At 42.6% G+C, this 14,266-nt stretch overlaps 1 protein-coding gene across 1 annotated transcript; it reads right to left on the bottom strand.

Moving 5' to 3' along the window:
* N6amt1 (N-6 adenine-specific DNA methyltransferase 1) lies at positions 1–13,858 on the bottom strand. The gene is made up of 6 exons (XM_036203823.1): positions 13,703–13,858; positions 11,575–11,661; positions 10,889–10,979; positions 5,423–5,506; positions 1,665–1,806; positions 1–249 (listed from the first exon to the last, which is right to left on the bottom strand). Exons 1-6 carry the CDS (start codon positions 13,849–13,851, stop codon positions 143–145), a joined length of 660 nt encoding a protein of 219 aa, XP_036059716.1. The 5' UTR covers positions 13,852–13,858; the 3' UTR covers positions 1–142.
* Positions 13,859–14,266: the final 408 nt, after the last annotated feature.

The following is a 14,266-nucleotide window of genomic DNA, read 5'->3' as shown; positions in this document are numbered from 1 at the left end:
TTAAAAACATGTGCCACCGCCACCCGGCCACCTTTTTCTTTATGGCAAATTTCTGATAAAATTTCTCAGCATCAGTCTTAAACCTACTGAGTGCATTCAGCTTCAGGCAGGTCTTGCATACTTTGGTGGCTTTCTCAGGACACTAGGACTTGCTGAACCTGAGGACGGACAGGATTTCTTGGCCTGCTTGCCTGCAAAGTGCTGTGGTCCCTTGCAGACCTTTTGTCTTCAGTGTTTTAACAATTTCTTCTAAAATGAAAAAAACAACAAAAACCAAAAGGTAAAATTCAATCAAATCATTTGGTGATATGCATGATCACCAATCAATTTAGTAAGATGATAAACACATTAAATTCCTCTGACTAAACAATGTACCCCAAATAAATGTTTGTTAACTCAAGCTTGACTGGACAGAAGTGGACATAAATTGTTAAGATGTTCTGAGGAATCTAATTTGACTTACGCCCAGTTTGTAGTAGTAGCCCACTTGAGATGACACAGGATCATTAGTTAACCTTGTTATTAGAGCAAGTAATCATATTTTTAGCCAATTGGTGCCAATCTCTGCCATACATCCTTTCTGGGAAATGTCAATGAGAATATGGATAAAGTGAATCCTGACAGTGCCCAGAGAGTGTAAATAAGTTTACTTCTTTTGGAAATAAATTCTAGAGCTCAAAAGATGGCTCAGTGGTTAAGAGCACTTATGGCTCTGGCAGAGGATCTGGGTTCAAGTCCCAGTGCTCACATGAGAGCCCACAACCATCTATAACTATAGTTCCAGGGGATCCCATGCTTTCTTCTGGCCTTCTTAGGCTCCTGCACACATATAGTGCACATATATACACTTAGGTATATATACACAAAAACAAACAAAAAACAACCAACACCCCCCAAAAAAAAACCCAAAAAATTTCATCTAAAAAAATAAAAAAACCAAAAACCAAAACTGAACTAAGAAAAGACTGAACTAAGAAAATAGTATCAAGTCATCCCTTCACAAACACAACAAATGGGTTATGTCTTATCAGTAAGCCAAAAAGATCCATAGACCAACTCCCCCCACAAACATTACGGGCCACTGCCAAAGCAACTGTTTACCCCACACAGTCTTGAGGGTTTGGACCATACTGGTGAAGACCCCACACTCAAGAAACCTAACTGGTACTTACCTGGAAACTTCATTTCTACTGGCTAGTGTTCATGATGTTGGAAAGTCTACACACGACTGGGATAAAGCCATCAGTCTCATCCAGCTATGAAGCCTGTGAACTACACCAGTGGCCTGTCTGCAATGCCCTACTGATGCACATGTTATGGGAGTCACCATCTTCTCTTTCTATTATTATTATTGCTGGAATGTAAGACCTGCCCCATGAGAAAGAACCCACACTGAGGGTGAAGTGTTAGAAGCCAGAGTTTATATTTGAATATTAGTTTATGAATAAGGGAAAACTGCTTGTCCTAAGACAATAGTTTTTAAAACGTGAACATTTTACCTCTGAAGTCTCCTCTTTCAACATGAACTGGCTGTATTAACTGTTGTCAGTGATTAAATTGTTCAACAGCCCAGGCTACTTTATAAGTTACAGTTTTCAAAACTTTTGTTGTCAGCAAAGTGAACAGTTAACAAGAAGCTGGTATTTTTTTTGTTTTAATATTACCTGGATTGTTTTCTTTTATGGTAACTAAGTAGAACAGCCCTCTTGGGGAGAGGAGTTCTGAAGCCAATGGGAAAATTCTGTCCATGACTTCCCGGCCGTTTCTGCCACCAGCCCAAGCTGCTTCTATTCCGTGACTTCCTACCTGTCACCAATCAGAGAGACTTGATTCAAGTTTCATTGAGATTACGATCCTTTTGACATAAAACATCACCAAATGTACGCATTTCCCACGAATGTACCTTGCCTCCTGAATTTCACTGTTAAACTCCTAAAGTCCTTATGCTACAAGAGAGCATGTAATCAATCACCTATCAAACACAATAGCACCTGCACTCTCCATGCTTAACACTGGAGTGAGAAGACTGAATTTCAATGCCAACCTGAGCTACATGGTGAGACCCGGCCTCAAAATCCCAAGGGACAGGATTTTGTCCATGGGGCCCTGGGTTCAGTCAGGACCACAGGAATATTTGGAAGAAATCAATGAAAATTAAGTCCAATGGTGACAACTGTTTTCTTATTTCTTGCTGTGGCCTTTACCTCTATTTGATTTTAGTTTTTATATACAATCATGTTTTCTGTTCTTAGTCACCTAATATGGCATATGTTTCCCAATTTAAAATAGTTCCTTTATAATCACACACATAAATTTTACAAACCAAAAAAGTACCTGAAGTGTTGCGAAGGGCAGGTTTTCCAAGTTTGTTTGTCTGCCCCTCCCCCCACTCCCACCTTCAACAATTTTGTTTTTAACTATGTTTCAGAATGCAGGATTGTTCCATATTCTTTCCTGCATCTTTATTTCATTGCATGTGATGATGTCATATGTAGCACGTGTGTGTGTGTGTGTGTGTGTGTGTGTGTGTGTGTGTGTGTGTGTGTGAGAGAGAGAGAGAGAGAGAGAGAGAGAGAGAGAGAATGGGCATGTGAAGGTCAGACAATCCTTGCCTTCCACCTTGTCAAAGATAGGGTTCTCTCCTGCTCACCACTGCACAGACCAGGCCAGCACCTTGTGGGCTTCTAGGGACTCCTCTTTCTGCTTCCCATCATGCCACAGGTCTGCTGGGGTTACGGCTGTGCACTCCCATATAGTTCACACGTGTGTTCACACCAGTTTGCAGCCTCGTTCTTTCACAAGCGTCTCATCCACTAACCCATCTCCACAGCCCCGTCAGCATCTCAAGGAGCCCCCATTTCCTCCAGCATAGTTCTAATTCATTCTTAATGGTGTACAGTACCTTACTGAAGGAATATATCGTATTTAGGTCGTCTTTGATATCTGCTGTGTCTATCAATTTTCTTTGAATCTAACTCTGATTCTTCCCAAATCCATTAGTTCCACTTGAGCATCTGATTTTTCCTTTTGGAGACCTCCCCTTCCTGATCCCTCTGCTTTTCTTCTGGGCAAGCTCCTCCTGTTCAGGACTCTCATCTGTTTACTCCATTGTTTTGTAGGAACTTGTCTGGCTGTTCAATAGGTCTGACGGTTTGGGCCAGGCCCCATCTGGCCTCTCTAGTCACTGCTCCAGAATATAGGAGGACTTCCTGTGTTAAGATTCCAGGTTATTAAGCCCCATTTATCTGCTTTAGCTGGGATGACTCTTCAGGAATTTCTGGCACCAGCCCAACCCTGAGGCCAAAAAAAAAAGAGGATTCTACTTCAGCAGACAGCAGGCATGTGTTACCTTCTGTTTGCTCAATCCTCGGCCATCCAGCAGGTCCACTCTTGGTTCCTTAGAGACCATGGGTGTGACCCACAACACTTTATTTCACGTTTCTGAATGTGACAGTGAGTACAGCCACAGATTTTTCAAACATATTACTTGTATGTCTTCTGGATATCACCTCTAAATCATTGATTTTTAACCTTTGTGATTTCATTTACTTTGTCTTTATACTTTATGGGCTGAAATCATTGTTTCATTTAGTTTCCAGACCACTGCTTTTTTATTTTGCTGGGTTAAAAAAAAAAAAAATCTGTGTGTGTTTGTGTGCGCTCATGGAAATAAGAGGACTTTTGGGAGTCAGTTTTCTCCCACCATGTGCGTTCTGGTCATTAGTCTTGGTGGCAAGCACCCTTTACCTGCTGAGCCACCTGGCTGGACCTGTGCTGTCTTGACCCTGTCTACTCGTTCAGCTCTGGGAATGAAGGCACCAGATCTGCCGGGGTTGCAGAAGAACCCAGGGCATTGCCTGGACATGGTCCTCTGTGATGTCTCAGCAGATGGACAGTCAGGAGACATACTCAGCTTACTGCTGTAACTGGGAGTACACTGGAACCCCAAGTGGGCCACCATGTTCTCTGAACCGTTCCTTCACTGACTGGGTTTCTCAATATCCACAATGAGACCATGACCATGAATTAACCACCTTTGCTGCGCACACAGGCTCATGTCGTCATAAATAGAATGTAATCAACTTTTGTCCATTTTGGTTTTTATCCTATTATTGAATGATTTGTGTTTGTGTGGAGATGGGGTCTCATTGAGTTTAGCCCTGGCTGGCCTGGAACTCCGAGACTGATCTACCTTTGTCTTCTCGGGCATGTACCACCATGCACTACTGTGTGATTTTCAAAATTGGATCTTAAGGGCTGAAACATTTAAAAAATATTCATTTACTGATTTATTGTGTGTACATGTGGGCAGAGGACCATCTTTTGGGAGTTTCTTTACCATGTGGGTCCTGGAGATTAGTTAGGTTCAGGGGCAAGCATCTTTACCCACTGAGCTACCTCTGATTGAACCATTTTTACCACGAGGTTCGTTTCCACAGATCTTTCTTGAGCTTTAAGCTCATGTCAGAAACTTAATCTTCTACGGATATGCCGACGGCATTTGGAGCTGGGTGGACTAGGAGCAGGAGATTATGAGAGTTATGAGAGACTGGGAGCCATATTAAAAAGGAGAAGGGAGCCACGTGTTTAGGAAGGTCTCCTCATTCTCAGCACGTGATGTCTCTGCCATAAGGCAGCAGGAAGGCCTGGGCCAGAGCCACACACCCTGAGACTGGTCTCCTCAGCTTCCACACACCCTGGGACAGGTCTCCTCAGCCTCCAGACTGTGAGAAATACATATATTAATCACACAACCCGTGGTACTTCATTACAGGGCAGGAGACAGACTATAAGACAGCGTAGTCCTGTTCCCTCTGTGACTGTGACTTCCTTCCTGCTCATGTGAGCACAGCCAGAGCAGCTGGAGTGGATGTGAGCATATTTACCAGCTGTGCCAGAGAATAATCACCTAAGAATACCAACAGGCACAATGAAAGAGAAGCTAGTGCTCATCTATTATTGAACTATGGGCCTCCATCTTCTGGGAGAATGCTGATTTGGCTCCACTCCTCACCATGGAGTCTTAAATATATGATGTCTGTATGTCTTTCCTTTCTCTGTGAATGATCAGGATTGGTCCCACACTTTTAATTTCTGATAATGGGAAGGGACGAAGCCCAAGACTTTGAGAAGGACATTATTGGTGAATTTATAATTGATTAGAAGTATTTAAATTTACTTGTGGTAAAGAGTGAGTTTAAACAGCATGGCCGATTTGGGTGACAATTCTGAGGAGATGGCTCATGCTTTGTACTTCCGTCCGTATTCATTTCCTTCTGGGTCACTCACAGTACCTGGTACTGACCACTTCTGTGTAGTCCGAGGAGTGTTGGTAGCAACAGTGACTCACGTCACACCAAGGTCATCTTGTCTCAGACACAGAACAGCGGGAACCGTGACTGCATTCTGCTGTGGGCCTTACCTCTTCAGGCGGAGTCACTACATAGGGGGGGTTAAACACCAGCAGGTCCACCTTCCCCTTCAATCGGGGCAGCAAGCCCTGGACCTGAAGGCAGCAACAAGAAGACAGTTCACGCTGGATTCTGATTTCAATAAATCAGTCTTTAAAAACATTCTCTCATGTTTTCCAGGCAAGGGGGGGGGCGGTACTTAATAGACAGAGATATTTTAATTTTTTTCGTGCAGATGCAGTTTATATGAACTAATAACAAGCAAGGTAGTGAGAGTGAACAGATACTGAATATGGCTTCTCAACAGCAGATACACTGTTCACACTCTGGGTTCACTTTTACAAGACATGAGAACATGAGGATGAGGCAAGCTCTGATTCTGTGAAACATATTCCCAGTGGATTGGTGACGAGCCTGACAGCTATCTCTAACTTACACTATCACCTCTTGTAAGAAACCTGTGTGTGTGTGTGTGTGTGTGTGTGTGTGTGTGTGTGTGTGAGAGAGAGAGAGAGAGAGAGAGAGAGAGAGAGAGAGAGAGAGAGAGAGGACAACCTTGATAGCTTTCCTAAGGAGCTTTCCATCTCCTGTTTGACACAGGGTCTCCCACTGGCCTGGAAGTTCACTGCTGTGCTGGGCTGCTCGGCTGGACAGATTCCAGGAAGCCACCAGTCTCCACTTCCCATTTAGCTCTAGCTGGAAGGACAAACAACAGGCTACTGTGTCTGGCTTTTTACAATCCTGCCTGGGATCACACTTAGGTCCTTGTAAGGTAGACACTGTAGCAACTAAGGCGGCTCCCCAGGCCCCAAGGAAAATGGTTTATAAGATGACATAGAATTCATCTGAATGACACAGAACACCAAGGATGGACTCTGTTTTTGCTTCTTCAGTTACTTGTAAATTTTCTGGTTGACAGACTTGGACATCAAAGAAAGAAGCACTGAACACAGAGACTGCAAACAGCCAGCATTTGCCTTATGAAGATCTTTCAACTTTTCTATGCTCTGTTTTCTATAGAACAAAAAAAAGAAAAAGAAAAATAAACCACAGTTGGTGTGTGTGTTTACTCGCTCATGAGCACATGCATGTATGCAGTGTGTGTGTGTGTGTGTGTGTGTGTGATTCAAAGCTATCCCATTTCCAGTCATACTATCTAAGCACTGGACATATACTGGACTGGGTAATGAAGATTGAACATACATTATGAAGTGATATCTGAGAATTTCCTGATCCAGATTTCTATAATCCCATTTTAATTATCCCAATAAGCCTGGTAACTTGTAATTCAAAGAAAACTCCTATGACCTATTTTTGAGGATATGCTTGCAGAAGTAATTCTTTTTCGGCTTCTTTAACGGGGAAACAACCTATTCTTTGAAATAATTTGGACACAACTTTGTCTGCAGACGGAATGATGATTCATCTGCTCCTCCATCAGTGCAAGAATGAGGGAATAACTCTGTGTGCACAATGCTTTGTTTTCAATTCCATAATGAAATTAAGTTTCTTTAAAAAACTCTATAATTTTCCAGAAATGCTGGATAAGGAAACTAGAGAAGATTTTGCTTTGTAACTCACAGTGGTTCCTGAAGAACTATCCAGCTATCATTAATAACTGCAGGCTGGATATTACATAAAGGAAAAGGACAAAATCTTAAAACAGAAACTGTTGCGGGATATATATTAACACTGGGAACCCTGAATTTGCATTTGTGTTAATGAAATCAAACTTGGGTCAGGAGGTGGAGCTAGCAACTAGTTGTCAGAAAGTAATCACAGAGAGTCAGAGGGCATTTGGAAGACAGAGGGGTACACAGGAAGTAGTGGGGAGGGACTTTGGGTGTTTGTTTTTTGGTTTGGCAGAGTAGAAGGATGCTCCCTTTTGGAGACACCTGTGAAGAGGGGAGGTCAGCTGGTTGCTCACCAACCCCTCTGAGCTAGCAGGTTTTCACCCCAGCCTCTGACTCCTGAGTCTCATTGATAAATAGAATGAGAGAGAGTTAGTTAAAATGACATTTGGTGACGGGGAAGGAGGCCCCTGCCAGGCAGCTACCGGACAAACAGGTCACTAACTGTGGAGCCGAAATTATTGGCTGAAACAGCATTAGATTCAGGCACAGAAATTCTTGAAGTCAAAATATATTTAAATAAAACTGAATGTCTGGTACAGGCATCTCTAGCCAGGCTTAGTCGGTTGCAAGCCTTAACATTTCCAAAAAATAAGTGAAAGAAGCCCTGGCTGGGGCTAGAGAGAAGGCTCAGAGGTTAAGAGCACTGGCTGTTCTTCCAAAGGTCCTGAGTTCAATTCCCAGCAACCACATCGTGGCTCACAACCATCTGTAATGAGATCTAATGCCCTCTTTTGTTATGCAAGTACACATGCAGGCAGAATACTGTAAACATAATAAATAAATAAATCTTAAAAAATATTAAAAAAGAAAAGAAAGAAGCCCTGGCAAGGGCTTTGTTAAATGCACACAGCAAAACACACAGACTTTATTTCCTATAGCGACGCTTATGGAGGGCCCTTAGGTTAAATACAAGTCACGACTGTCTGGTTTTCTTGCATAAAGCACGTGGAAAAGGAGAATGGATGTTCTGACAACAGAAGACAGTGAAACAGGGCAGTATGACAGTGAAAAGATAGAGGAGGATTATCAGCTACTTCATACGACAGAGAATTGAGCAGGTCTTGGTACCATACAGCTCAGAATAACTGACGGGGGGTGGGGGGGTTTGGGGGAGGGTTGTAAGAGGTAAATCATGTTTAGGATGTGATAACAGTGGAAAGAAATACGTAATATGCATTTTTAAAGACCATATTCTAAAACTAAAAATCAACAACAATTCTACCTTTTTGATTTTGAGAAAGGGCCACACTATGTAGCCCAGGTAGCCTTAAACTTGAAATCTGTCTTACACTCTTGAGTACTGGGGATCACAGGCGTGAGCCACCATGCCCAGTTGGTTGCTACTTTTTATACATGTAATCTCAGCTAAAGAATGGGTTTGTTTTATATGACAGCTGTAACCATATCTATATTTTGAATGTTAGAGTTTATAATTTGACTATAACAGTTCTGTGGAAGCCTTCTTCTTGTTTCTTGCTTTGCCAAGTCAAAATTTAGTTCAGGATCAATTTTAACTACTAAGGAATTAATTCCAGCGTGGAGAACCTCCAGTCATGCCCCTGAGCTGCTGTGTGGAGCCTGACAGGAGACCCAGGCTACACTCCTAGAGATATTTTTATTATCATCAAAGCTTTCAAAGACACTTCAGTTTCCATATCTGTTTCAAAAATAGTCTGGGTTTGTTCCGCCTGAAGTTTTACTGTTCTATCAAAAACAAAAGTTCTACATCGCCATGCCGATTTAATGTGCGTAACCTGAGCACCTTTCTGGACACTAGTTTTTGTGGATATGAAAAGAATCCCTGCCTCTTGGGGTTAATGCTAAGATGCAACATCTTCCGTACATGTGAAACAGGAGTAGGAAAGCTGCCTGTCCTCACCAGGGCAGGAGCAACACTGGCCAAGAAACACTCAGAGCTGAGTGTGGTGGCATACACTAGTAAACCCAGACCTGGGGGATGGAGGCAGAAAGATCAGTAGTTCACAGTCATCCTTAAACAGAAGACAGCTCGAACCCACCCTCGACTTCCTGAGACTCTGATTTCTCTCCAACCTCAGAAAAGCAGCCCATAAAGCATTTTGTTTCTTGTGTCCACCTGCTGCATGCTATGAGTTTTGCTTATGCACAGCATTTCCCTGTGGTAGCTAAAAATATTCTGCGAATCTAAAATTACCCCAATCCTACTAATACCCTTAAAATATTTTAACAACTGAAACTTAACTGGTATCACCTGAACTTCTTAACATAAAACAATGGAGAAGGCTGGAGCGATGGCTCAGAGGTTAAGAGCACCGGCTGCTCTTGCAGAGGTCCTGAGTTCAATTTCCAGCACTGACATGGTGGCTCACAAACATCTATAACTCCAGTCCCAGGGGATCCAAAGCCCTCTCCTGACCTTTGTGGACACTGGAGGAATGCGGTGTCAGAGACATACATGCAGGCAAAACACACACACACACACACACACACACACACCCCAAAACACAAAAACCTTTTAAAAAGTTATTAAAAAAAAAATGGAGGTGGGGTTAATAGTGGTCTACTGGGGAGGCCGAACAGGAGAAACTAGAATTAAAGGTTGTCTACAACTACACACAAAGTTCAAAGACAGACTGAGACAACAGTGAGAACAGGTCTAAATAATGAAGAGCAAACAGCAGTTTGGAAGCTGTCTTGATTTGTACTTGGCCGCAGGACCATGTTCCCTTATTTCTGCTCATATCTCCTCTGCTTTTGATGGGACTGAGGTGCTCGGAGTAAGATTGGCATCAGAGGCTCATACGGCCTTTTCGGAGAGGTGTCACTCAGGTGGTCTTTGAAACTTTGAGGTTTCTAAAGTCCAAGCCAGTCCTGATCTCTCTCTCTCTCCTTCTCTCTCTCTCTCTCTCTCTCTCTCTCTCTCTCTCTCTCTCTCTCTCTCTCTGTGTGTCTCTGTTTCTCTCCTCTTTCCTCCTCTCTTCTCTGCCTTGCCCCTCCCCCACTCCTTCACAGCAATACAGAAATAAAAATACCTAAGACAGGGATAGTCTATCTCCTCCCATTCTCAGCTCAAGCCTGGGAGGGTCTATGAGGAGTGGAACTGGGGGACTATGACCCAGGTCAAAGCCACTCTTCCAATGCCAGTCCTTAGACACAGGACCCAAGCTGACCCAAACAACTCTCATTCCAAGTGTACTATTGAGAGACTTCTTTTCACGGGGAGCTGCTAATAAATGAGACAGAGAAATGCAAACATCTGGTTACCATGAGGGTGTGAGATTGCCTAAGAGACAACAAAGAGAAACACAGAGCTAAGAAAAAAATGTGCTGTATCATCTGAATTCCTGTGTTAGCTGTGTCTAAAGCTTTTAAAATTTAAGCCAGCATGAACTGCATACACTGTCACATTTAGTCATGTTTACGGTCAGAAGTTAATTACTTGCTGGATGCACATCTACAACTCCAGCACTTTCCCAATACCGAAAGGTTTGGTCAGGTTTAAAAACAAACACAAGTAACATTACGTATATATATGCACATAAAAACAATTAATGAAATAAAGGTCATGAATTTGAAAGAGAGCAAGGAAGAATATGGAGGGTTTGGAGGAAGGAAAGGGAAGGGGAAATGATGTAATTATAATCTCAAAAATAAAAGAAAATTTTAATTAAAAATAAAAACAAGCAAAAAAGAGTACCAGGTCATCTCTGGCTATATAGTAAGTTTGAGGCTACCCTGGGCTACATGAGACTTTGTCTCATAAAAACAAAAAAGGTTAATTACTAAAGTTTATTTGCACTAAAACACTGATTTTCAATTAATTGAGAGGAAACTGATTACTACTGAACAAGAATTTCAGCTCACCAAATCCGTAACTACTGGCTGAACGTGAACTCCATTACAGCGTGCTGTCTCCAGGGTGCATGCGGCTGCCTGGGGGTTGATATCAGTGCACCTATAAACAGGGTAATGTACAGAAGCAAATCTGTTAGATATTTTAGGAATGTTTCATTAATTCTATGTGGTATCAAAAAACAAAAATCAGGATGTTTTCATAATGGCAAAGCAAAAGAGCAAAGGCGTGTTATACTGGTGACAAACACTGCTAAAACATCTGAAGGAATTTATTAAAGTATGGCTTCAGCACCCAGCAAAATGGAAGCCAAGAGAAACGGAATAGGAAACTGCTGCACAGGAAATTACAAATGGAAAGAAAAACATCTGTTCTGTGTATGACAAAATTTTCTGATGACCATTTCCTGGCTTTTGTATTCTCACGTTTTCGGCAAAGAAATTTAACTTTCCAGATGTTTTCTCACCGTTAAACTATTTACCTGAAAACAATTCAAAGTAGAGATAACTTAAAATTATGTTGCTTCTAAAAATCACACGGCATGAAGGAGTGAACATGAAATTATAACTGGGGGTGAGCACAGTTTGTGACTCGCGTCCTTACTGAAGCACAGAGACACAGTGTCTACTTAAAATATTCACCCAAACTGCCACAGTCATAGTAACCCAGGAGATGTGGATGGATGTCGCATACTCACATGTACAAGGCCTGAGGACCTATCATGGAGGCCAGGAACGCAGACACCACACCGGACCCTGCTCCTACTTCGAGGCATATCTCCACTCTAATAACAAAAACAAAAATATTTAGTTCATTCTTATGAAGATGATTTTCATGGGAGGTAATTCTCATGCTATATAATCTATTTCTCCAGCATCACCATTCACTTGCAAATACATGGGGGTATAAGGGAAATTTAGCATTTCTCGAAAACATTTGGTGCTTATTGTTATATAGCTAAACCTAATAGTTTAGGTGTGTAATAGATAGATTGTCAATCACCTTGGGGAGTACTTTAATACACCCAGCAGGACATCCTAGGAGCAAAAGTCCTCTACCTATCTAGATAGATGTATAACAGACACTCTCTACTAAATTGTGAAGTGCCTCAGTATCTGGTCTTAAAATGCCAATAATCTTAGCTTTCTAAACTTAACAATCTTCATATTATTTTCCAATAAATTCATTCCCCCATCACTGTACTTGCATCAAAACCGTTATTTAATTTCCATGACTGATAGTCCTGATGACATTTATGGGAATTCCTGGCTCTTAACTTTTCTTTTTCTTTTATTTTATTTTGGTTTTCCCAGACAGGGTTTCTCTGTGTAGCTTTGCTTCAATTCAAACTTTGCGCTTTTCCTGGAACTTGCTTTGGAGACCAAGCTGGCCTCGAAATCACAGAGATCCTTCTGCCTCTGCCTCTCGAGTGCTGGGATTAAAGGCCTGGGCCACCACTGCCCAGGCACTTAACTTTTCAAACAATACTCAAGAAGCAGTTACACAGTTTTTAGCTTTAGAAACAGCTACATAGCTGAGAAGCCATTAGTGGGTCAGTCATTCTAAAGTTTGTGAATCTTACCAGGTGGCTTCTTCTTAGAAAGAGCCATTACAGTTTCATAAATAATTAGAATTCCAAGCCTTTGTAACAAGGTCAGCTCCACTTACATCATAGTCTGCAATGTAATTTGTAGTTGTGAATCTTTCTAGGCTATTCTGAGCACACAAGTTACGATCCAGTGTTCTTTAAGATATTCCAGTAACCTGAATTGCTCCACCATCTATGATGAAAGACTTTTTAAAAGAGCATTTTATAGACGGAAAAAAATGTCAACGCTTAAGGGGGGTAAGCACATTGGCTGTCTCTTTCTGGACAAAACCAGTTCCAAATCTTGACCATTAAAGTTAATGACCTGACTTCCAGAAGCAAAATGTTTTATTACATTTATTTTACGTGAGAGAGAGAGGGAGAGAGAGAGAGAGAGAGAGAGAGAGAGAGAGAGAGAACGCATGCACGGCATTCAGCATTGCAACTGAATGCCCAAGAACAACCCATAGGAGTAATTTCTCTCCTTTATGCCTTGTGGGTCCTGAGGATTAAACAGGGGTCCAGGGGCTTGGCAGCAAGCGCATTTACCAGCTGAACCGTCTTACCCGCTCTCAACTCAAATTCTTTTCACTGAAAAATTAACATGTAGGTATTTATTACTTCTGTCATTAAAGTTATGGCCAATACTTCAACAAATCAGGCTAGTGAAGTTCCTACAAGCGGATGCACGTAATATCAATTTAAATCTTTCATAGTGGTTCCAACTACATTTCTAACAGTTCAATTGTAAATTCGGTTTCTCAGTTGCAGTAACATTCCAAGTGCTCAGTAGTAACACATGGGTGGCTAATGACTGTTCCTTGAGAAGGCTGAATGGGTTTAACACTTCACTACTTCATCATTTGTGTCCTTCCGTTGCCAGAGGATGCGATTTATGCTCTAAGTTGGTCAAATAACCCTACGCGAGTTTTACGTAGTCACTAAAAAACTTAATATTGGACAGCAGCAATATTTCCTCAACAGTGTTTCTGGTCGTTACACTACGGCTGCTCTCAGGGACCCCTACGTTCTCCAGATGAACAACTAACTGAAAGGCAGGGCAGGGAGACTGACCATTGGCCCCAAATCCCAGCACGCGGGAAACTGCTTTCATCCCGCTCTGCTGTCAATCACCAGCAGTGGGCCGACCCACCACTTCCGGAGGAGGCAAAACTTCCGGCTACCGCCTCTAAGGCCACCCCGTTCTCTCCCGCTGTGGCGCGCACCCTCCTCGCACCCTGCTAGCTCGGCCGCCGCCGCCTCGAGCGCGTCCAGTAGCAGGAACGTGTCCTCCGAGGGCTCGTACACGTCGCTGAAGGCTCCGCGACCCACGTGTCCGTACAACGGCGTGGGGAGGCTCGGCGCCGCCATCTTTCTCCCCTGCATCTTACGGGCCTGCGTTAAGAGTGCGCACGCGTCAGGCTGCGCATGCGCTTTGGCCTGACACTGGGGTGGAGTTTGGGGCGAAAATGTTTGGGTTTTACGTGAGGTCTGACAGCCTGCCGGACTGTCTAGGAACTTTTAAAGAGTTATATATTCCGCAACCACTAATATCAGTTTTCGTCTTTTGAACATTTTGTGTTTACTTTTTCAACTACTCTAATACTGAGCATCCTGTTGTTGTTATTATTATTATTTCTTTTTTCGAGACAGGGTTTCTCTGTGTAGCTTTGCGCCTTTCCTGGAACTCGCTTTGTAGACCAGGCTGGCCTCTAACTCACAGAGATCCGCCTGGCTCTGTCTCCCGAGTGCTGGGATTAAAGGCGTGCGCCGCCATGCCCTGCTATTTTTTTTTTTTTTA

Source organism: Onychomys torridus, chromosome 12 (assembly GCF_903995425.1).
Source record: "Onychomys torridus chromosome 12, mOncTor1.1, whole genome shotgun sequence".
NCBI classification, from domain to species: Eukaryota; Metazoa; Chordata; class Mammalia; order Rodentia; family Cricetidae; genus Onychomys; species Onychomys torridus.
The sequence above is the reverse complement of the archived record's forward strand: the minus strand, read 5'-3'. Positions and strand labels throughout refer to the sequence as shown.

Coding starts and splice junctions, on each gene's coding strand:
- N6amt1 (XM_036203823.1), bottom strand. CDS start 13,851: ATGCAGGGGAGAAAGATGGCGGCGCCGAGCCTCCCCACGCCGTTGTAC. Junction 5,507..10,888: donor AGCCAGTAGTTACGGATTTG/GTGAGCTGAAAT, acceptor TGCTGCCTTCAG/GTCCAGGGCTTGCTGCCCCG. Junction 250..1,664: donor CATAAAAGAAAACAATCCAG/GTAATATTAAAA, acceptor TTTTCATTTTAG/AAGAAATTGTTAAAACACTG.